The 25,358-nt window shown below is 32.9% G+C and overlaps 1 protein-coding gene across 3 annotated transcripts; it reads left to right on the forward strand.

Moving 5' to 3' along the window:
- The first annotated feature begins 14,629 nt into the window (after positions 1-14,629).
- LOC114176887 (Putative membrane lipoprotein) lies at positions 14,630-18,412 on the forward strand. Of its 3 annotated transcripts, none has more exons than XM_028062076.2 (4): positions 14,630-14,737; positions 15,851-16,097; positions 16,334-16,534; positions 18,237-18,412. In XM_028062076.2, exons 2-4 carry the CDS (start codon positions 15,857-15,859, stop codon positions 18,248-18,250), a joined length of 456 nt encoding a protein of 151 aa, XP_027917877.1. In that variant the 5' UTR covers positions 14,630-14,737; positions 15,851-15,856; the 3' UTR covers positions 18,251-18,412. The 3 variants fall into 3 exon arrangements, with proteins under 3 accessions (XP_027917877.1, XP_027917876.1, XP_085526839.1); XM_028062075.2 differs by having other exon boundaries at positions 14,732-14,888; XM_085670713.1 differs by lacking the exon at positions 14,630-14,737 and adding an exon at positions 14,791-15,073.
- Positions 18,413-25,358: the final 6,946 nt, after the last annotated feature.

The raw sequence follows: 25,358 nt of genomic DNA on the forward strand, positions 1-25,358 counted from the left end.
ATAGATTTTGTATCTTTTGAACTTCAATATATGTTGGATAGTGACAAAAAAATATTCATAGCAATTACATTAAATTTTTATATTATAGTAAATAAAAGTTATTTATACAATTAAAGTGGAAAAAATTACAGTATGATTAATAGTGAGTTATAAAATAACAAATAATTAGATAGAATATATCGAAATATTATTCTACATGATGAAAATAAACAATAAATAAAAATATTAAAAGACTAACAAATGTGTGTTTTAGAAATAATTTGAGAGACTATCGAAAGAAATCGCACAAAGGAAATCAAATGTATAATTAAGGTATGATAAAATGAAAAATACCTTACAGAACTAATTATTAAATTATGTTTGAAGTGGTTAAAATTAAATAGAAATATCATTAGTGACCAAAAAATTTGTCATTAAATTACATATAAATTAGTAATTAAATTGGTCACTAAATTAAGTACAGATTCGATCATTGAATCGGTCACTAATTTAGTCATTGATTCAGACAATAAATCAACTACTACCACCAATGACGAAAAATAGTGACTGATATGGGTTACTGACTAAATCAGTCACCATTTTATGTTTTTCTTGTAGTGAATTATCATATACTATTCCTAAATATCATTATATATATATATATATATATATATAAAATTTTAACCACTTCAAACAGAATTTAAAGTGAAAAAATTACATTATGATTAATAATGAGTTATAAAATAAAAAATAATTAGATAGAATATATCGAAATATTATTCTACATGATGAAAATAAAAAAAATAAATAAAAATATTAAAAAACTAACAAATGTGTGTTTTAGAAATAATTTGAGAGACTATCGAAAAAAATCACACAAAGGAAATCAAATGTATAACTAAGGTATGATAAGACGAAAAATATCTTAGAGAATTAAGAAAACTTTTCAAATATTAACATATAATTAATGGTTGAAAAATAACGAAAATTATTTTAATGAAACAAAAGAGTTCTTCAAATTAAACAAAAATTAATAATAATAATAATAAGTAAAGAATTTTTTTTATATTATCTTAAATTGAGAGTATAAACATTCTCATGTGAAAGAAAAATTTATAATAAATAAAAATATTAAAAAATAATATAAATATTCAAATGTGAGGCATAATTTTTTTTTAATTAACATACATCATTTTAACATAATTACATAAAGGTTATGATAAGATAAAAAATATATTGGAGATGAGAATGAGTTTCATGACAAATGAAATAATTAAAAGAAATAAAAAATAGAAAAAAAAAATATATATATATATAGGGGTTACTTGATTAATTGTGAATATTTTAATAATTTAAACGAGAATGGAGATATGGCGGGGACGGGTATTATGGCGGGTATATGTACATCCCCATACCCATCCCCATACCCAACTGAAAAAGTCGGGGATTCCCCATACCCATACCCATACCCAGTCAATGCGGGGATTCCCCGTCAAAACGGGGACGGGTTTATTTGCCATCTCTATTCAAAATGTGTAATAGTTTTAATTTATTTTAATGCAAAGATTTCTTTTTTTTTTTCTAGCAAATTGGACACCCATGAATGAGTATTTAAAGCGTCCAGTTAAGTGCTTTCCCGTGTAAATTAAAAAAAAGATATGTGTAACAATGTTAAAATATATTTGAATATGTTAATAACATAAAAAACTCTCCAAAGAAGAATACGTTCTTGGCTTAGTACATGAATAGTACATGAAAAGTGTATTATTGTTCCAAAATTCATTTTCTTGCATATAAACACTATGATGGCTTTCAAGAACCAATTTGATAATTCTCTCATTTCTAAAAAAAATCTCAATTGCATTAAATCTGAAACTATTTTCATTTCAAAATTTTCTATGGCAATATAGATTTATTAATGTTTTTAATATAAATAGAATATTTTATTTATCATTAAATATAAAATTTTCTGCCAAACAAAACTAATAACATTGATGAGAAGAAAAAACAATTATCTTTTATATTTCTACACTAATTTACAATTTATTTTTATTTTACTTAATTTTTTATTTTAAATTTCTTTCTTGAGACGTACGTCATCATCAATCTTTAATTTTTAAGTTTAAATTTTGTATGTAAAGGTTATACTTTTTATTTCTAATGATCTTTTTATCAATGTTTATTTTTTCATTTTAAAATTTCTTTATTGAATGTACGTCATCCTCAATATTTAATTTTTAAGTTTAAATTTTGTATGTAAAGGTTATACTTTTTATTTCCTGTGATCTTTTTATAATATTTTGTATTGATCCTTGAAGTTTTTATTATATTTATAGTTTCTATATTCTTTTAAGTATTGAGAGATTTGTTTTTTAATCTTAATATAGAGCTTAAAAAAGAGTAACAGATATCGTAATATTCAAATGGTTAAATGGTTGGAGTTTATTAAGTTTTTTATAATTAATAATAATAATTACTTTAAAAGTCATTGATGTTCAAAAAAGTAAAAATCATAAAAAATATTATTTTAAGTATAATCTTATGCTATGTTATTTTATTTTTAATTTAAAATAATGCAACTTTTGTAATTTACTTTAAAGGAAAATATTATGAAGATATAACATTAATAAACAATAAATGTGTTACTAATACATGAAACTATAATATCTTCTGAGATCTAAAACTTTAAGGAATCCCATGATACTGGTAAAGAGGAAATAAATGAATATTGATAGACTCGTTATTCTTTTCATAGAGTAATTTTTTCAAAGTGCAATCATGTTCGGATTGGATGAAGATTCAAATACGACAAGTATTTGCACACAATTCCTCAAGTTATACAATATTATCCTTATCATTAGATTTGGGTTATTAAAGTTCATAACGTGTAAGCAATTATTTCTATTAGAATTTGATATGTCATCAGTGACACTTCTATAAACATTAAAAATAGAATTTTAGGTTGTAATGAAAAAGAGATTGATATAAACCACGCCATTATACATTCAAAGAATTCAGATTTATGCCAAAAGAATATACCAAAAGAAGATTGATACGTTAATTCACACTTTAAATATCGTAATCAAAGTTTGTAAAAAATATATAAATAAGATAAAATAGTTTAAAGAAAATGATAATGAAGTATTATATAAAAATAACAAAAAATCATAAATAAATAATTTAAAATTAAAAACCATTGAATCTTTAACTAAATTACAAATTAATAATAAATAATAATAAAATATCATATTATAAGTATTAAGTTTTTGTAAAATATTTGAAAAGTAAATAGGGGTTGACTTTAGCTTATAGAAAATTCGTAAAACTCTTTGTTAAACTTAGTGTTTTAAGAAATAGAGGAAAGAAAAAAGTGTTACAATGTAACATATTTATTCTGTTATTATTCTCAAATATGATGTATAAATGATTGTATTTTAAAGCAATATTTAAAATATATATTTCAATGTTAGTTAAAAGAGATATTAAATTAATCAAATGAGACGTGAGACAATAAATACAAATGAAAAAGTTTTATATTAATTTATATTTAGTTAAAGTTATGTTTAATTAGTTCTTTATAACTAGAGTAAAGTTTTACTTAAAATACAATTATTTGTAATGGTCAATCATTATATACACACACAATTATTAATAGGTTTAATTAGTCGGATGATATCACTTTACTGCTCACTTTTAAAAATGTATCAATCTAGTTCTAACTTTTAAAAAATGTCTATGTCTCAATTAGGTCCTTTTCAGATCAAAATTATTTAAATCGTTAACTTTATTCATGAATTTTACCACTAAATTTTAAGATAAATATCATACTTAATTTTGTAAGTCATTTTAAATATCAATACCGTTAACAAAAAATGACCTAATTGAAGCATTTTTTTCAAAAGTTGAGACTCAATTGATACTTTGTTAAAAGCGAATATCAAACTGACATATCCGAATAAAAGAAAGTGGTACTATTCGACTAATTAAACCTTATTAATATAAATATTTAAAGAGATATGTTATTAGAAAGTTACGAGAAAGATATGTCATCATTTAACCTTGTTTATGGAGTTTTATTTTGAATTACAACACTGTTACTTGTCTTTTTCTTTTTTTCTTTTCTTTTTTAATGTTAAGTGATAATTTGTTTAAATTATTATATTTGATTAATCTTGTTTATAAATGATTTTAAGGATGTAAATACAAATTGACCTAACATGAAGATTTGTATCTTATGTCCTATATTTTAAAGACTACATGTGATGAAGTGTGTCTATGTATGTTTTGTGTTCGTGTTCGTGTCTGTGTTCGTGTCTGTATCTATGCTACATAGTAGATGAATAATGTATATAGAGAGAAGGTGCAATTGGGAGAAAGGTTGGTTGAAGATGGGAAAAGGGTTTGATGGAGTATGGCGTGGAGAGGCAGGGTGCAGAGTGAAGGAGGTGCAGTGAGTTATGGTATGTACGAAAGGGAAACATGGTGGGTTCAAGATGATAGGTTTGTTGTGGAACAGAGAGATGATTAGGTTGGGTTATGGTGGAACTTGCATGCATGGGTGTGCCATAGTTCTGCTTCTGTCTCACTCACTCTCACTCACCCTTCCACAATTAGCAACATAGTGCGTTCAATAAGGGGCTTTAGGCTAACCCATTAATGCATCTTTGTGCCCAATAGTACACCAAATGGTGGGTCAACCAGAATAATGCAAGTTTCGCAACACATCATTTTCCAATGCGCATTTTCGTTTTTATCTTAACACTGTTAAGATTAAATTCTCATTAACGCTCTTTTATGTCTTAATTCACACATTAAATTGTCATTCATAAAATACATTTGATCTGATAGACAATGTACGTTGTTTTATGTCTTAACTGATTTTCATCCAAGACTTCTGTTTAACGTTGTATCAGAGTGTGATTGGTGATGTGAAGATGTGTATCCTCAACACATGCATATGATGTACTCTTTTGATGTACCTTTGTTCATAATTCAATCTCTTTCTATTTTATTTTTCTTACTTTACACAAATCCTCTTTTTATCTATAAATAGCAAGTTCAAATATTGCTGGTAGAAAATGAAAACCTTATCGGGCTACACTAGATAACATTGCATACTTCAAGCATCATTACTTTCCATTGCACTTAAATTTAATAGGATATGCATTTATGAGAATGATTATATCTTCCATTATTTTAAATGAACAAATATGGTAATGGTGGTTAATAGATCAATTTTCTTAAAAATGTTGATTATAATTTGATTCATAATATATATATATATATATATATATATATATATATATATATATATATTTTACACGTTGAGAGAAATCCATCTCTTAAATGATATATGATTAAAAGATATATTGCTTAATTACATTAAAATTTTAAATATATAATATATTTTAAAATTTAAACTTTTAATTTTCTTTTCAATCATTTCCTTCTTCCATTAGTATTTACCATATCTTAATTTGATCATGTTTAATTCTTACCTAATCAAATAATCCTTGAAGAAATAATTTTTAAGAGAATTGATTGATAAAAAATTAAATATTTTTAAAGAATAAGTAAAGAGAAAATTTGCCCTAATATAGAAAAAAACTTGACATCAGTTAATGAGAGCGTGCTTCAAACAATGGAATATACAATGAGCAAGAACAATGGAAGGAGAAGATGAGAGTAATGAACCAAGGTACAAATAATTAATGGAGCAAGTCACGACCTTGATGAACCTGTGACAAAGACCAAAACGAGTCATTATGTATGTCTTCATTGCGAACAAACATTAAACAGACCAAAATAAATGCAAGAAAAAGGAAAATAAACCTCTAAGTAAGAAGAGATGGTTCATGGTGACCAAGAATTAAAATTTGACATCAGTTAAAATTATTTAAATGCAGAAAAGGGAATGTGCTTTAAACAATGGAATATACAATGAGCAATGTCTGAACAATGGAAGGAGAAGGTGAGAGTAATGCACCAAGGCATTAACAATTAATGGAGCAAGTCACGACCTTGATAAACCTGTGACAAATACCAAAACGAGTTATATGTATGTCCTCATTGCGAACAAACATTAAACAGACCAAAACAAATGCGAGAAAAAGGAAAATAAACCTCCAAGTAAGAAGAGATGGTTCATGGTGACCAAGAATTAAAATGGAGAAGAGACGAGAACTAGAACAAAATCCCCTTATATGTTTTGGTTCTAGTGGAAACGAAGCATATAAGGACATAGTGACAATTTTTCAATTTTAGTGAATGCTTCAGTTCCTCAATTAACCGAAGCATAAGGACCTCTCTGCTTCGGCTCCTAACGAACTAAAGCACAATCACCAGTGCAGGAAAAGGTTTTGGTTGCGGTAATTTTTGTCATTCTGTTGTTGTTCAAGAACCGAGACATATTCAGGCAAAGCAAAAAAGTGTCAATTTTTGGCTTCGGTTCCCAATCGAAGCAATAAACTGCACATTCTACTTCGGTTCAACTAACAATCGAAGCCATACAACCTCTTCTTCCCCTCTAACCCTAGGCAAGTTTATCCACCGTGATGTTGTCACACCTTGACGCATAACAACCTAAGCAACGTTCAACCTTAACACTTCGTCTGCGTCCACCAATAACCAAAAGTCACACCCGAATCACATCACCAACATGAAGACAGAGCACCAGCTACATTACCTACAACAAAAAGCGTTAACCCATCACTGCAGTATTGGACAAAACTTTGCAGCAACGCCATTGTTAACCATGCCAAAATGCACCTACATCACAATAAAAAAATGTAAAACGCGAAAAAAATAGAGGAGGAATTAACCCCACACGAAGCAGAAGTGGCCAGAATAGTGGCAAGTGACGCGCCGGAACAGGAGCAACACAGTGGTTCTGTAGCGATTTTGGAGAAGAACGAACGAGGAAGAAAAAGAACAGTGGCGTTCACGATTTTTGAAACCTAAATTAAACTTATGACCTTGGTTCAATTTTTAACCGAAGTAAAACCCTTTTTTTTGGCACTGACTCCCCTCTTAATCGAGGCCAAGTATAATTCTGCCAGTGGAAAATTTGAAATAGTTAACAAGTTTTCGGCTTCAATTTAAAATAAACGAAGCATATAAGGACATTTGGCCCTAGTTATTTGTGAACCAAGACAAAAAAGTTGGTGAACTTTTCAAAAGTGCCACCACCTCGTTATATGCTTCAGTTCCACAAAAACTGAAACATATAATGCGAAGTAGAATCTCGAACCTGCTCTAGTGAATAGCTCTCAATTTTTTACAAATTTCCTCTATTTTCATTTTTTTAACCTGAGCACAAACGTTTAGGTCTTGATTTCTAAGAAACCAAAGCACAAAATGTTTTATGCTTCGGTTATATAAGAACTAAGGCCTATAAGTTCATTAAATTTACAAAACTCCTACTTATTTATTAATAATGTTATATGTTAAATGGCCTCAGTTCCCACAAGATTGAGGCATAATGACTTTACCAAAGCATAAGGACCTTCCTACTTGGGCTCCTAACAAACTCAAGCCTACTAGCTCTCAATTTTTTAGAAATTTCCTCTATTTGCAATTTTTTTTTAACTTGAGCGCAAACATTTAGGTCTCAGTTTCTAAGAAACCAAACCATAAAATGTTTTATGCCTCAGTTATATAAGAACTAGGGCCTATAAGTTTGTTAAATTTACAAAACTGCTACTTATTTATTAATTATTTTATATGCTAAATGGTCTCGGTTCCCACAAAATTGTGACATAATGACTCTATATCCTTTGGTTTGCATATAACTAAGGCCTAAAAGTTGGTTAAATTTTCAAAATTTTCATCGAGAGAAGCTTTTAGGCTTCAATTATTTGATAAACTGTTACCGAAAGCCTTGTATCCTTTGGTTTTCCTAATAACCAAAACACAATGCCTAGGTTAATTTTTCGTGAAAGTTTGAAAGGTGTGTCGTTATTCATTTATGCATTTTCTTAGTTTCTCCGTCATTCTCCACTGCAAACCACCACTGAACCACTGTCATGACCTTCGTTCACCATTGAACCATCATCGTTCTCCTTCGTTCCTTCACGAAACCCACTTCGCGAACCCCATAGCCTCCATGAGTCTATAATTATTTTGTTTTATTTGAGATTGTTATTGCATGGAGTTAGCCTTAGTTTCCCGTTTGAGATTAAATGCAAAAATTAGTTATTGTCTCTAAGTTTTTTTTAAGAAATTGTATTTTCTAAAAAATAAATTTAAAAGACATAATATTAATAATTTAAATGTATTCTATCTTGAATTGTTCGTTTGGACAATTTAAGAAGATTAATCACTTTTTAATAGTTTATTAATGGACATATGTTTTAATATACTTACCTTAAAATTCATGAATATTTGTCAAGCGTGTTTTGTATTAATCTTCATATGCATATTTGATTGTAGTTGATAATTGCATTAAATCAAATACTTATATGCAACATTGTCTTTTTATATACTAATTAAAGTTATTGTCTTTTGTGCATAAATTTAAGACTTCTGCACCAATTAGCTTGTGCAAAATATATTATACAAATGTATAATAATATTTAGTATATTTATTTGTTTAAAGATAACATGTTGTAATGATAATCCATTAAGTATTCTAGCTTATTTTGGTTTGATAAGTATAATGTTTTGTTTCTAGGATGATTTTCTAGTATTTTGTGCAGGTTAATATGTAGGAAGAAGCAAAAGCAAGTAATTTTCTTAAAAAGAAACACATATTTTATGTCTCGATTAAGACCAAAACCGATATATAAAGGAGAACATTTGGTCTCGGTTTTAGTAATAACTGAAGCCTAATGCCTTTAAAAATACCATGAAATTTTAAATCAGAAAGGGTATTTGGCTTTGGTTATTACCAAAATTGAGGCCAAATAATCTTTTTGATTTAAAATAAAACTTAATTTTTAAGGGTATTCAGCCTCAGTTCTGATTTAAAATTTTATTCAATTTTTAAAGGTATTTGGCTTCAGTTATTAGGGGAACTAAAGCATAATGTGAAATTTTATTCGGTTCATAACCGATGCCAAAGGACTAGTTTTTTTTACCTCGCCTGTATATGCCTCGATTCAGCAATCTAATCTCAATGTCAAAAATAATTGCAGCCAAAATATTTTCCTACACTAGTGAAGATACTTTGTAGCGAACAACAATAGCAATGGAGAAAGATTATGCATGGAGAGAAGACCAACAATTTCAGTTACAATGGAGAAGGTTCGACAACGGTGCAGTGTTGTGACAAGGAAGTAACTTTTCTAAACATTTAACCCTTCATAGAAGAATAGGTTTCGATTATTTATAGAATCCAAACTTATAGTTATACAAATAATTTTAAAAATGTCACCACATTTTGAATTGATTTTTTTTAATACTTTCTCCACTGGTGTTAACAAAACATAATAGCTATTTTTGACACAAACTAAGAACCAAAAATCAATCCAACACGGTGTTCTCTTAGATTTTCAATGTTCTCTTTTTAATCTAAAAAAAATCAAATAAAAAACAACCAGTTGTAAACTTTTAATTGTAAAATTATTAATCAAAATTTTGTAATTCAACATTTTTAAAACTTCTAGTATATAAAATATTAAATTCATTTAATATATTATTGAAATAAACATTATGTAAAATTTGAATAAATTTTAATTTTTTAAACCGTATAAACAGGTATAGTATTAATATTACTTTCAAACAGTGCCTATTTTTGAAACAGAATAAAAAATGCCTTTTTTTTATATTAGTGAATATTTATAGTAGGGTTAGAAGTCCCTTTTTACACATTTCCAGTAATATCTTCATTGACAAAAATGAAGATCAATATAACATGTTTTTAGTTCCTTGTCATGTTCTTAACTTTATAATAGAATTCAAACGAAAACGATTTCATATCTTAGATCAATAATTGAAGCTTGTTTTTTTCACTTAGATAGATGTGAATTCACTGATAAAATCCAAACTTCACACACAATGAAGATGAAATGAATGAATGAATTAGCCATAAAAGAAAGCATCTTAATTAGGAGTGGCAAAAGTGGCTGCACTGTTTGGAAATAGTCTGCAGAAAATAAGACATTTCATTAAAGACATGCTGGTTTCCTGAACTACAATTCCACCAAACTCTGCTGTCTTTGCTCAGTCACTTGTTTCTACGTACCTATCCGTTTCTAAAACAATGGAAAACCCAACAAAAGTAACAACCCCACAAGGTTACCTTACCTTACTCAAACGTATGTACATATACGTATGTATATATATATATATATATATATATATATCTATATGGTCCAAAGAAGTTGCACGAGTGAAATATATAGTTACAACACGACTGAAAAAAATGCAAGTTCTAAAAACCAAGTAAAAGTTTTGGTGACCAATAAGTAAAATGTTTAAATGGGAAAAGAAGAAACGTGGAGCATAACTAGAAAAAGTTTTGTCAAAGAAGTAAAAGTGGTTTGGTCTTTGGTAAGTGTAGGTTTTTTTGTGGTAGAGTTTTTGTTACTGTGTTTTCATTGTTTTATCTGACTGAAGGAGTAAAAGTGATTGAGAGAGAGAGAGAGAGTGTAACCCAGATGCAGTGTTCAAATTGTACTGTGAGCAGTGTGAAGAGCAGAGGAAAAGTTTTGAAGAGAGTGTGTGACTGGCTATGGTCGGTGTCAGAATTTTGTGCCTTGGCATTGTGAAGAAACAAAACAAGTGATGATGTGCTTTAACTTTAACCCATTCTACTGTTTTTGGTTCTTGGCTTTATTCCCTGGACTAAACTCTCTTTAAGCAAAGAATGCTTGGAATGGAGGGACAACAAAACCACACTACAAAAATTATAACACAATCCCTCTTTCTCTCTCACACTGCCACCACTGCAAAACTCTCTCTCTCTCTCTCTCTCTCTTTTTACCTATCTGAAAATGGAAACTCCACGTGTCACAATCTGGGGCCATGCTTTACCTAAAGATATGTTCTCACTAGATCTTGTTAAGTAAGAAAAGCATAGTCAAGGTCCAAAGCCATTCCTTCTCAACTGGGGTTTTTCGTTTTCAAGAGAATTCAAAAAATATCCGACACTTTAATCACATCTTTGTTATTTTTTTTTTCACTCCTCTTTATCTTCAATCTATGTATAAAAGAGAAAACACAACAAATGTTACACAACAAAAGCCTATACTCAGTCCAAGCGAACACAGTTGTTAATTATTTGGTAAAAGGGTCAATATAAATTTCTTTTTATCAAGTCCCTTCAATGTTTTCCCATACCAGTTTTGTTTTCTTATGCTTCTAATGTCTCTGTTACCAATTCCATTTGACACATGCCTTTCCAAAAATTTCACCTGATATATTTTTTTAAGCACAAGTCTTTTAGCTTTGAAAGCCTTATTCGTTCAGGCTGAGCTCATGAAATTCAAAAATCTGCAGAAAAGGTAAAATCAAAAGACATGAAAGCATGGCGTAGTTTAGACCACTTTTAACGTTAGGAATGTTCTGTTTTCTTTTTTCTGAAGTGAATAAGTGAGCACAAGGCCATTATCATATCTATATATATATATATTATATGTGGTTTGAAAAGTGATCATAAAGCTCCCCATTCAGCAGTCCTCTCCCAAGGTAGATCTCCATAATCTCAATCCCCAAGTGTTTCTTTCCCTGTTTCCAATGTTTGGTGTTTGATTACTTTGGTTATTAGGTTGTTCTCTTTTGATTTCTTGCTCCAGAATAAATAAAACTATTATTTACCCATGTTAAAAGAAGAGACACAAGTGGGCTATCTTGTGCAAATACTGTTTATCATAAAATCAGTTCATTTCTCTCTCATTTTGGTGCATGATGGGAATTTAAACCTAGAATCTCACCTTGGTTAATTCTTACCCTTGAAAAGTAACGTTACCAAAGCAAGTAAAGTGCTGTGGGGGGTTTGCTTGTGCTCAAGGGAACACTCTACTAATTAACGGCTAAACACTTGAATTAGAAACATGAGATTGGAATCTGATTTGGGGCAAAATGAGAATAAGGTTGAAAAGGGAAGATGAATATGATTAAGGTTATGATGGGTTTGAGCAAAAAATAAAAAAGAAAAGGTTTAGTTAGATGGGGTGGATCCAGCTTTCAGAAAAACTGTTTCTTGATTTATGTCACATGTGGGGAAGGGAAGTGAATGAAATCGAAATAAGGGTAAAGTGAATATTCAGCTTCATTTGATTTAGTGATGATGATGATGATGATGATGGGAATGTGAGGAAAGGGTGAAAATGATGAAAAGAAAGAAAGAAAGAAAAAAAAAATGTGTGCTTGAATTGTTCTTTGAACAAAGAGGAAAACATTAGATAAGCCACTTTATTTTGTTTGTTCCATTGGTTGTCTTTGGAGGAACAAGATTTGAATTGTTCATGTACCAATCTGTTTAAAGAGAAGAAACGGAATTGCTGCAAAGGCTATGTTCAAATGCCGAATATTTTGTTCATGTACTTGTAATTTCCTTTTTTTTATTGGGTACCCTACTCTATGAAACTTAAAGACATTAGCCATTTAATATAGCCATAAATTTGCACGTGTTAACCTCTTCAATGTTTACTCATTGGCTACCAATCCCTTCATAAATTCTACTTCTTACACAAAAAGCTAACTTTTGGTGCAATGTGATTAAGATCATAAGTTTCTTTCATTGGGCCACATCCAAGATTAAGTTTTGCACCCCCTTTATATTGGAGGAAGAAGATACGGTCTAAAATTTGCAGAATCTTATTCGTGTATTAGGACTTTTACATGGATAAGGGCTTTCTGAGAAATTCATCAACATATTTGTAATGTATGGCCTAGCGTCAGCAATCGGACGGCCCAAGTACAATCGGTCGCAGGCCGCCCGCTACAGGCAGACTTTTTCTTGAGTTGTTGATGTGACAATCTCTCCGAAGTACTTTAAGGGAGTTCGCGACCGCACGGCCTCCGCATTCATTCCAGTTGAACTTTGTCTCTACATCCATGAAGACAACCGCCAGGACGCACAGTTCTCCGGTTGGTGGACACACCAAAACTAAATTAGTAAGTCAAAAGTAAATTAAAGTAATACAAATCAGTAATCAAGTTTAAAAAATAATTGGGTCATGCCATGATTAAGAAAACCCTAATTAGAGGCTCATACCAAAAACTATAAATAGGAGTCCTAGGTAAGTTGGTGAGGACTTTTACTCACATTTATTACAACATTAATCCCGATCGAACTTAAACTGACTTAAACATCAAAGCCTTTTAGACAGGTACTCCGATTGTTCAACCAACCGAGTGGAAAGGAAAAAATCGAACACGAGAAAGGACGAAACAACAAAGGAGAACATCAGATAAAAGAACTTAAAAGTGATTTAAGTGTTGGAAATAGGTGTTTGGTCCTGTACCCGAAACAATATTCATGGTTCATTTGAGTGAATCTATTTTTTCATGGATGAATAAAAGGAAGCTAAAGCCGAAGACTGAGGTTTTATTTTTGATGATTTGTAGCAATATTTTTTTTTTCTGCAATGAAGTTTAGATGAATGAACTTTTGGTCTTTGATTATCCATAACTGTGAATTCTTGGTATAAAAAAATAACGGTGTTTTCTCCCTGCACCCCCATGAATACTACCTGCACCACAAGTAAACAACACAAAGAGAGAGACAGAGAGCAAAATGGAAATTATATAGCAAAACGTAGCTTCTTTATTTTCCCTATCGGATTGATTAATCTGGAAAAGTTCTAAATTGCTCAATCCATAGTGTTTTTGGATTGTCCAATCTAAAAAGAGAAGATGAATGTTTATGTAGGATTCTAGAAAGTTTGTTCTATAAAATATCTCATATTTTAGAAAGTTTGTTTTTTAAAACTGTCCAAAAAAACTTGTTTTGGAGGATTTTTTGAAAAGGTAGTCCAAAATTCATAAAATTTTATAGATACAGTTAGTAATTATGGTGGTGCAGAAAGTAAAATCTGAAATGAAGGATGATATAGATCTCATAGCGTGGCCCAAAATCACATGGAAGCTTTCAAGCCAATTATAGGGTCTAGAACTACAAAACTAAGGGAGAGTTAGTGGTCTATTTTTGGAAAAAATAAATAAACATAGACAAAATGTAACAAAATAAAGGAAAAAAAAATATAAGTTGATTTTTTATTTTGTAATTTTTGTTTATGGATGGAGTCAACTATGAATTCTTCTGAATCCACACTGACCCAAACTGATTGTGACAAAATAAGACCAATAATATAACGATTTAGTTCAATTATTTTAAACTTTTTATACAAATCAATTTAATTTAATTCAAATATTTTTAAATAAACCAATAATTAACAAGATGTAGAGAATAATAAGATTAATATGAGAAAAATTTTCTAGATATTAAACATTATTTTGTTTTTAAATGACTTTTTCAGCATGCATATTCTCTCTCACTAGCAAAGAATGAAGTTCATGCTCAAACTTCTTTCTCAAACTGAACTGTAATTACCTTTGTTGAAATTTTTCTTATCCTGTTTCCAGTTCTACACAATCTGTTTTTATGAAAAAACTTTCGAGGAAACATTTTTAAATTATTATATTTATTAAACATAAACTACATATATATATATATATATATATATATATATTTTACTTATTTATTTGGGCAAACAGTATTTATATTTATATCTTATAAGTTTGTTCCAATAAGATAAGAAAACACCATAACTGTGTTATTGTCTTCACTTCACTGATTCAAACCAGAATTTAGGTAATGTAATGTAGTGTAATCACTAAGTGCTTTTTGCTACTTTCTTATCCTGTTAGTGCTTGTTCTCTTTGTTTCTTTCTCTTCGCCAACTGTCAAATTTGGATTCGCCCTATTATCCAGAATCTTCTATGGTTCTTCTCCCAACTTTCAGGTTCCGTTCCCCTCTTCCTTTGGTTTCGCCGTTAAACACTTGGAAAATCGTGTTCGGCGCATTCTCGTAGTTTGTGAATCACACTGTTTGCTTACTCTTTACCCTGCTGAGCGTTCAGCAATCTGTTTCGATTCTTTGCTTTTATAGGAATGGTGGCTGAATGGAAGAATACCAAATCTCATATTGTAGGCTTCACTGATTTTTTTTTTTTTGTTTAATTTTTGAGATTTCTTTATACGTATTTATGTATGTATGAGCAACCATGAAACCTGTCATCTCTTGTTAGTTTTGGTTATGGTAATGAGGGTGGGATAGTAGATATACACGGATAGATATCCAAGAAAGATGAAGTTTGGCTTATTGGATGTGATGAGGGTGTTTATACTTGGCATTGAGATTGGAAACCACTGTGGATTACCATCCAAGAATTAATTATGAATTATGAGTTTATGATCCTTCTTTAAATATGTAGAAGAATTATGATGCTTCTAGCGTCCATTGCAAACTTCGAGGTGGCCTTGTAAAGCTCTTTTCTATAATTGCCGTTATCCACTGTACTGTCTTATACATTCCCTAATTACTGGTTCTCTCTTACTATTTGTCAACCTAATCAATATGTGTTCTATACTAAGAATTTTGGTGGTGGCACAAAATGGTTTTAAGAGGCTGTTGTTACTGCACAACAGATATATGTTTCAGGCTCTTAAGTCGAAAAGGCAAGTTCTAGTCTGTTGGGTAGTTTAGAAACACACTGCTGATGATTGTAATACAGTTTAATGACATTTTGTTAGGTCACTATAGATAACTGGCTGTGTCAAATATCTAATGATTCTTTCCTCCATCCATTTATGCTGACTCATGTCATGATACATTTTCATTATGATTTGCGAGATGAATGCAGGTTTAGCGCTTCAACAAACTTTTTGTTTTCTGAGATATTTCTTATTTATCAATGTTCTCAGGTCCTAATGATTATAAAAGGATTGTTTAGAAGGTACGAAAGATGGAACCCTGTTCATCCAACTCATGGAGCGTTTTGGGGAATGGGTGTGGGCGTTGGTTGTGGTGTTGGATGGGGTCCTGGGTTTGGCCCTGAAGTGATAGGCTATGTTGGAGCTGGCTGTGGCATTGGATTCAATGTAGGCATCACTTTTGCTGGTGTTGGAGTTGGCCTCCCTGCTCACTTTGTCTGTGTAGCTCCTTATAATGGTAAATCTCTGTCACTAAGTGAAGCCATTGATTGCTATCTTAAAGTGTCACTTATACAAGTTAGGTCAGTTTTTGTATGCATTTTGGGGTCATCAGGAACTGTCTTTCTCAAACAGTGGATACAAAGTTCATGTGCTGTGAGAATTTTGGACTTCCAAGCCTTCATTCTTAAACACATGCAGAGTCTTCATTCTTAAACTCATGCAGATTAGATACAACTTATTTTAATATTGCAGGGGTTAGCTGGATGAGAAATTTACCTTGTATCTCTGACTTGCAAAGAGAAGCCAGTGGAAAATTGTTTGAATTTAGGAAAAGGCATTTATCAATCAAGGGAATTGACTTCTTTGACTCGAAAAAGAACTTGTCTTTGATTACTTCTTCAGCTTGTAGAAGTATGCAAGCATTCCATAACCAGTTGTTCCGCTCTCATAAAGGTATTGTTTTGTTTTGGAAAGTAAACATAATCTCTCCACTTTTACCTAATATTTCTCTTGTATGAATTGTTTTCTCTCATTTTTCACCTTCATATCTAATCAAGTTTGTTGCATTTATTTATTTATTTTTGTTATGCTTATCTTCATTTCATAGTAAAATTTCTTCCTCGTGTTTTCATAGGATTTTGTGCATTCCTCCACCTTTTGCTAGCTAGATTGAGTTGCTGATTTCAATTTCATAAACGAATTTGTGGTTTGACTCTGAATGCTCAAATTCCTGGGCTATCCCTCCAAACATGACATGGTTAACGCATTATTTGGTTTAGGAATATCAGAAATTCCTTTGAATTCTAACTTAGTGTCTTCAAGCAATTAAGCCCATCCTGTAAAATATGAATTCTTTGTGTGTTAGAAAGGAGGTCTTTGACCTTGAATGAAGGAGATAGCAGCCAAAAGGTACAGGCAAAGCTTCCTGGCTGTGATTCAATTCTAGGTTGAAGATGCCCCAAAAGAACATTAGCTTAGCTACCTCCCCCAAAAAAATTTCAAACATGTCAGTGGATGGGACAAATTTTAAGTAATTGGTCAATCAAAACACAGGCAGTTTGCCGGTAATGAGAATCTAACAAAACTGGTGAACGGCTCTTAAATTCACGTTGTGTGATTTTATATGGCAATGTTAGGAAACTTTTGTCATCAAAATTGCCTTAAGGATTAGTGTTAGAGGTGATGCCAATCCCCTTATGTATGGGTTGGACTCATATTTCATTGGTGCTGACTCTTTCCAGTGATCTTTACTTGAAAGACCCATCAATGATATCAAATCCAAAGATTCGTGTGGTGATGTATGGGTTGGACTCATATCTCATTGGTGCTGACTCTTCCTAGTAATCTTTACTTGAAAGACCCATCAATGATATCAAATCCAAAGATTCGTGTGGTGACCGACCATCAGCTTAGACGAGTCTGAAAGTCGTCCTGTTGATGGGTCTCTTGAGGGAGGATTACTGGAAAAATCTTCACCAGCGAGACATGAGTCAAACCTACACATAAGGGATTGACATCACCTCTAATAAAAAACCTTAAGACAATAGATATATGGGTCTTCATCCTTATATAGTACTTAACTTTTTTATTTTTATTCAATATGGGACTTAGATTCATACTTGGATTCCCAACCGAGAGAAGGTCGAAACCATAATCATGAGAAGTGCCTCTACTTTGTTTTCTCATGATGTGCGAAGTGTGAAATATAGATTACCAACTTATAGACAGCGAGTAGAGGTTTCCCATCTATGAACTCATGCCTTATGTAAAACTAATTATTATCAACTGTCCTAAACTGATCGCACATCTGGTTCCAATTTTTATTTTTCCTTCTTGGCCAATTCTGATATCATCCCAAAGATTTTTATTCCTCTGGACATGTGAGCTAAGGCTGTGAGAATGACATCTGAAAGTTTGGTTTCTTTAAGATGAATTCATCGTGCTGAAACAGTTTAAGATGGAGAATGAGAAGTGCTTGACGTAGCAGATGATGTCCTCTTAAAGCAATTAGTTTGAGACAAAGTAGTTAATTATGTGCATAAGGCTAGAGTTCTGAACTTGTCATCGGAAGATACTTGCACTACTCTCATTCAATGCGTGATTTCATTACTTGCTGAAGGAAGTGAACATGATGTTTGCAACTCTTATTTTGCAGGAAAAAATTCTTGACTTCTGTGCTTCTCATTTGCATTTTGTTGGCTCGGAACCGAAGATCATGTTTTCACTGTAAATATATGAGATATAACATTTTGTTCTACTCTGTGTCTCGTTCCAAATTCAACTGTATTTTATATTCTTTTAAAATGTCTTCTTCTTCTTTTTTTCACAAAATTGCACCTAACAAAAACATTTTAAGATCTGCTCATGTCACCCAACAAAGAGAAACAAAAACATACAATTTTCTTGTATGTAACACTAGTATTATACCCAGGTGTGACGGGGATTTTTTTTGTTTTTAAAATATAGAAAAAATTATCGTGACATAATTAAAATAAAATTTTAAATTAAAATATTTAAATAGCAGTATAATTATACATGATAAAGTAAAAACTTATACAACATAATTATCTCACCTTCAATTTTAGATAATAAATTATGCACGAGTATAATGACAAACCTAATATAAGAATTCTCTAAAGAAACCTTTCAATATTATCAAAATGAGAATTTAAGTTCCCCATATACAGAGAGTGTGGTGGGAAAGGATTAGACAACAATTTCTGTTCCCTAACCTTATATTCAAATAAAGCATATAATAGATTAACAAGCATATTCTTCTATCCAAACAACTTGGGTTAAGCTAAAACAAAATAATACATTTTTAATCACTTTTTAGGATCACATCATCACATGTTTAACTGTAGATTCTCCTAATTGTTTAGAAATTTTAGTAAATTTGGGGTTTTACAACCTTTCAGTAACTTAGTTCCTAGAATAAAGTCAAGGAAACAAGATATGATGAAATATTGATTGAAATGACCTAACTACACTCTATGTTAATTCAAAACCTTCTTGACAACACAATTTATGTCAAACTTTAATAAGTTATTACTATTTCTTTGGAAATATTATTTTTCTCATTTATTTTGTATTATTCCTCTATAGACATCTTATCCTCTTTAAAATAAATAATAATTGTAATTCCTATTTTTTTTCCCATTGATATTATTTTTCACATGAGAATCCAAATTTGTATTTTCATCTTCGAGAAATTGTCAAAACATTCTCAATTTGAATAATTTGACATTGAGAGTAGTCTAAAACTATTACTGATAGTTTGAACTAAAGGGTTTAAAATTATGATAATTTATTGTTTTGATTCCTTTGATTTGAATCCTTACTTCTAATAATTAACCGAATATGTTTAATCTTAGTTGTCGTAATTGAATCTATATTGGTTAATACATGACTTACTCCTAAAGATTGACCTTGGTATTGGTATTAGTAGCAATTCACATTTCTTATGCACTAATCACATTATTATTATTTTGCTCAATATTATTTTGAACATGAAGTCATGTTTGGAATTATTCTACCACTACACAATCTTTTTCAAAAACAATACCATATATGTAATATTAATCAAATATGTGCTTAAAATAAATAATACAATCCCACCAGAAATATCAATTGTTTTGAGCTTGTCAATTTATTTTCAATATTTTAACCAAAAACGAATGACTGTAATTTTCGTTTTTAGATAATACTAATAATATTGTGTAACCTTTAACTTCTATAATAGTCTTTCTATGAGATTTGATAAATTGATTTAATAAAATAGAATCAACCCCACTGCTTAATTCATTATTATAAGGTTAAAGCTTATATTCATTACTATCATAATTTCAAATTTGACCATTTTCTGTTCATTTTTTTATTATGATAATAAAAACTTTAGAAATTAGAGAAAATAAGTTTTAATAGAAAAACCATAGTAATTATACAAAATGATAACGATTAATTGGAATAAAATAATAATAATAATAATAATAATAATAATAATATCAATAATAAATCATGTATGTAAATTTAAGTAAATGTAAGTACCGAATGGAAATGAAATGTACGAAAATAACTTGAAGAATTGTAAATGGTGTAAAAGTAGATGATTAAATTAGATAAAATGATTCCAAAGAAGTAAATAAACACAAATAAAATTTAGATCTAAATATCATAAAATAAAAGTATTAGAATTAAAAGATTTTAAAGGTCATGCTTATGTAAAACAATGAAAGATAAACAATATAATTCAAAGAACGAGTAAAGAATTAAAATAATTAACATGATAACATACGTATTAAGTAATTTTTCATTCGTCATGATGATACACAGTACAAAAATATACACTACATCAAAATCAACTGGAGACTAAAATAATTAGTTATCATATTATCTACGTTAGATATAAATCCCTTTTATTTCCTTTTCTCTTCAGTCCACTGACTACACACAGAAGCTATGCTCTCCTAAATGCTCACTCTCTGCATCTACCTTCAGAATTTTCCAACCCTCTCCAACCAATTTACTGTAAATTCTCATTCTGATCCACCCTCTCTTCTTGTTGCAGCCAGCAACACTGAATCTGGAACTGAATTTCTCACTCAAGTTGTTCTCCCCTTCCATTCTTGTAAGTTCACTTCAAGTCTTTCTCTTTTCTCCGCAAATTCGAACGATGGATCATCTCCTTCTTTAAAGTCCTAAAAGAAGTCCTATTCTCACTCTAAATTTATACTTTCCAGCTTCCTAGGTTGTGTGATTGAGGGATTCCTTGGTTGAAAACGCTTTGCTTCTTGGGGATTTCATAAGGTAAGGGAAGCTAGCCAATTTTCTCAAATTTTTGCATAGAAGACTTTATAATGGTTTGAAAGTTCATGATTTAGGGCTGAATGAATGTTTGATCGGTATGATTGAATGTATGAGTGATTTGTGCAAGAATTTGGTGCTGCTGCATGTTGAAACAGATTGGGACCCTGGTATTTTCGCCTAGGCGAGTAGCTCTCGCCTGAGTGAAAACGTTAGGAATTTACCCCCTAGAACTACGCGAGGTCTCGTCTGAGCGAGAGAGACGCTCTCGTCTAGGCGAAACAGTCTAGCCTGAGCGAGAACTCGCCCAGTTTTAGAGTTGCCCATTGTTTGAGTCTCGTTCAGGCGAGAGTGACCCGCCTAAGCGAGGATGACCCTCCCGCCCAAGCGAAATCCTCTAGCTTGAGAGCGAGTCCTTCTGCAAAATTTTGGTTTTTCCTCTGTTTTAGATTATTGAAAGTTACCATGAATAAAATATTGTGATGTCTGATGTACTATGCTTGAATTCCTGTGATTAGTAGAATCTATAGTAGAATTGAATGAAAACAGATTTTCGGAAGGTGTGGTAGCACTAGAATTCAAGGGAAATTCTAGAGGGTAAGTTATTGTATGTAAGAACATGAGGACTCCTAAATTGGTTGGTATCCTGAAACTCCAATAATCATTCACGCTCAGATAGAGCATAATGGATTATGTCGTGAGGAGTAGCAGGAGGTCCTAGTCTCTAGACTTGATCAAGTCTTAGACGCAAAGGGGACTTACCCTGTGAGCGGTCGGGTGATAACCCCATGTGTCCATACTCTGCAAAGTTTGGGAACCGTTACAGGTGCAAGCCACCAAGAGCTCCAATGTCCCTTACATCATCCGGATATTGAGTCTAGAGTTGTGGGTATTATACTGTATCATGAGAGCCTAATTAGTTATGATGGATGTGATGAGTTCTGATTTATGCTTATTATCAAAATGCATGATTTCTCTCAATTAAGTTAGCTTACCCTTTCTTGCATATGTTTGTTTCCTCTGTATTTTTCCTTTTCTTTTGCTATGATCGCCTTTTGGTGTGAGCAGACACCAGTGCAGGCGAAGATACTCCTCTCCGTGATAGGAGTTGATCTGTGGTTGCAGTCATATAGTAGTAGTTGCTACCTTTTGTTCTGTTGAATTTTGGCGTTTTGTAAAACCCTTTTTACTAGTATTAGTTGTAATATAACTAGTTAGGTATAGTTAAATTCCTTTGGATGACTGTATTGGTATTATACTCATAGTTAAACCTCCTCTCTTACTATCTGCTTTGGGTTATGATGATATGATATTTTTTTTAGTAGTAAAAGGCTATTAAATGGGATGTTACATTTTGGTATTAGAGTCAAGTTCCTTTAGAATCTGTGGGTGTGAGCCTGCTTAGTTTCTGTTGCGTGTTCTCCATAATGCCCTTAGTATGGTTGTAATATCTGCTAGTCAGACTGAGGATTCTCTCTTTATGTGGTCAGAGCCATGGCACCTAGACCCCCTCCTCCTCCTGTTCCAAACCCAGATAATCCTCATCTGGTGGGAGCAATCGAAGCGATGATTGTAGCCATGCAGCAACAGAGTGCTACCATGGTGAATCAACACAACCTAGCCTTGCAACAGATGGAGTCTACTAGGCTAGCAGTAGAGACAACTCAACAGAGGCATTTAGAAGCCTTACGCCAGATAGGAGAAAATCGTTCAGTAGCCGGTTCTTCCCAAGCTCCACCACCCCGAGTGCAAGAGTGGAGTTTGGAAGATTTTCTACAGCATCACCCATCCCGTTTTGATGGCAAGACTAGCCCGGATGGAGCAGATCAGTGGATGCGGGATATGGAACGGATCTATGATGCGAAGAGATGCCCTGCGGAGAACAGACTGGCCTACACAGAGTATCTTCTTGCTGGGGAGGTCGTGCACTAGTGGTCCAGCATGAAGATGATGTTGGAAGACAGCAGGGAAACGGTTACTTGGGATCTATTCAAGAAGAAGTTTTATGCTGAATATTTCCCCGATAGTGTGAGATATGCAAAAGAGGTTGAGTTCTTGTAGCTGATGCAAGGAAGCATGTCGGTCTCGGAATATGCGGAGAAGTTCACACACTTAGGAAGATTTCATACCCTGAGGGGCGATCTTAAACTTATGGTGGCCCCACTTTCTATCACGGAGTTCCCTGCTTTGGTAGAGAAAGCCAGAGTCATGGAGAAGTTAAAGGCTGAAGTTGAGGCTCAGCAGCGGCCTCAACAGAAGGTGGGAGGACCATTTGGGTCCACGAGCAGACAAAATGATAGGAGGAAACCATACTCTAGACCTCAGCCTCAGGGGTCCAGGAGATTCTCACCCCAGTCTCATCAGCATCAGTCTCACAGGCCATAGTGTCATCATTGTGGAGGGCCCCACATGAGGAGTTCTTGCCCTCAGCTTGGGGGCAGATAGACATGTCACAAGTGCGGCCAGGAGGGCCACTTCTTCAAAGACTGCCCCAATGGTAGGGGTGTAGCGCTGAGGCCTCCGACATAGTCTCAGCCACAACAAACCAAGGGAAGTGCAAGACCTCAGGCAGTTGGTAGAGTGTACGCTATGACGGGTGCAGAAGCGACTGGAGTAGGTAACCTCATCATCGGGTCTTGTGTGATTGCTAGTAGGAATTTGCATGTCGTATATGATTCTGGAGCGACACACTCCTTTGTGTCAGAATCGGTAGTGGTAGAGTTGAGTCTTATGGTGAGGGAACTACAGTATGATCTGGTGGTGTCCATGCCTGCTTCTGGGATGATCAGAACCTCGATAGTGTGTGCTAGGTGTTTGATCGAGGTGGAAGGATGCAAGTACAGGGTAAACCTTATCTGTTTACCCCTGGAAGGGTTGGATGTAATCTTGGGAATGGATTGGCTATCTGCCAATCGTATTCTCATTGATTGTAATGAGAAAGTGGTGTCATTCCCTAGCTTGGGAGATGAGGATCAGTTGGTGTCCTCACAGCAGGTGGATAAGGCGATCAAGGAAGGGTCTCATTGTTTCTTGATTCTGACTCATCTGTCTATTGAGAAGGGAGACGAAACTTTTGAGATACCTGTAGTAAAAGACTTCTCTAATGTGTTTCCAGAGGATGTGTCTGGATTACCCCCTTCTAGGGAGATAGAGTTCTCCATTGATATGGTTCCGGGAGCAGGACCAGTATCAATAGCACCTTACAGAATGGCTCCTGCTGAATTGGTGGAATTGAAGAAACAGATCGAAGAACTTCTAGAGAAACAATTCATCAGACCAAGTGTGTCACCTTGGGGAGCGCTAGTGTTGTTGGTCAAGAAGAAAGACGGTAGTTCCAGACTCTCCATAGACTACAGGCAACTAAACAAGTTAACCATTAAGAACAAATATCCATTGCCAAGGATAGACGACTTAATGGATTAGTTGCACAGAACTGTGGTGTTTTCTAAGATAGATATGAGATCAGGATACCATCAGATTCGAGTCAAGTCTGATGATGTGCAAAAGACCGCTTTCAGGTCCAGATATGGGCATTACGAGTATCTAGTGATGCCTTTTGGTGTGACTAACGCCCCTGCCTCATTCATGGACTATATGAACAGAATCTTCAGACCGTTTCTAGACAAATTTGTTGTGGTTTTCATCGATGGCATCTTAATCTACTCCCGCACTCATGAAGAGCACACAGAGCACCTAAGGACAGTTTTGAGCATCCTGCGAGAAAAGCAACTGTATGCGAAACTATTGAAGTGCGAGTTTTGGATGACCACAGTCCAATTCTTAGGACACATGATTTCAGCTCAGGGCATATCTGTGGATCCATCCAAAGTGGAAGCTGTGTTGAAATGGGAGCGACCTAAGTCAGCAACTGAGATTCAGAGCTTTGTGGGGTTGGCAGGCTACTACAGGAGATTTATTGAGGGGTTCTCCAAGATTGTAGCACCCTTGACTCAATTGACTCGCAAGGATCAGCCTTTTGCTTGGACCGACTGTTATGAAGAGAGCTTTCAAGAGCTAAAGCAGAAGCTGACTAGTGCCCTCGTGCTAGTAATCCCTGATACCGACAAACCCTTTGAGGTTTATTATGATGCCTCCCACCAGGGTTTGGTATGTGTCCTGATGCAAGATAGGAGAGTGGTTGCATATGCTTCGAGGCAGTTGAAGAATCATGAGAGGAACTATCCCACGCACGACTTGGAGCTTGCAGCAGTAGTGTTTGCTCTAAAAATCTGAAGGCATTATTTATATGGTGCACAGTTCCAGGTTTTTAGTGACCATAAAAGCTTGAAATACTTGTTTGATCAGAAAGAATTAAATATGAGGCAGAGGCGGTGGATGGAGTTCTTAAAAGACTTTGATTTCGAGTTATTGTACCATCCAGGGAAGGCAAATGTTGTAGCAGACGCCTTGAGCAGGAAAACAGTTCATGCATCTTACATGATGGTCAAGGAGTTAGACTTGGTGGAACAGTTCA

Source organism: Vigna unguiculata, chromosome 3 (assembly GCF_037176805.1).
Source record: "Vigna unguiculata cultivar grain cowpea cultivar isolate G323 ecotype 2 chromosome 3, ASM3717680v1, whole genome shotgun sequence".
Lineage (NCBI taxonomy): Eukaryota > Viridiplantae > Streptophyta > Magnoliopsida > Fabales > Fabaceae > Vigna > Vigna unguiculata.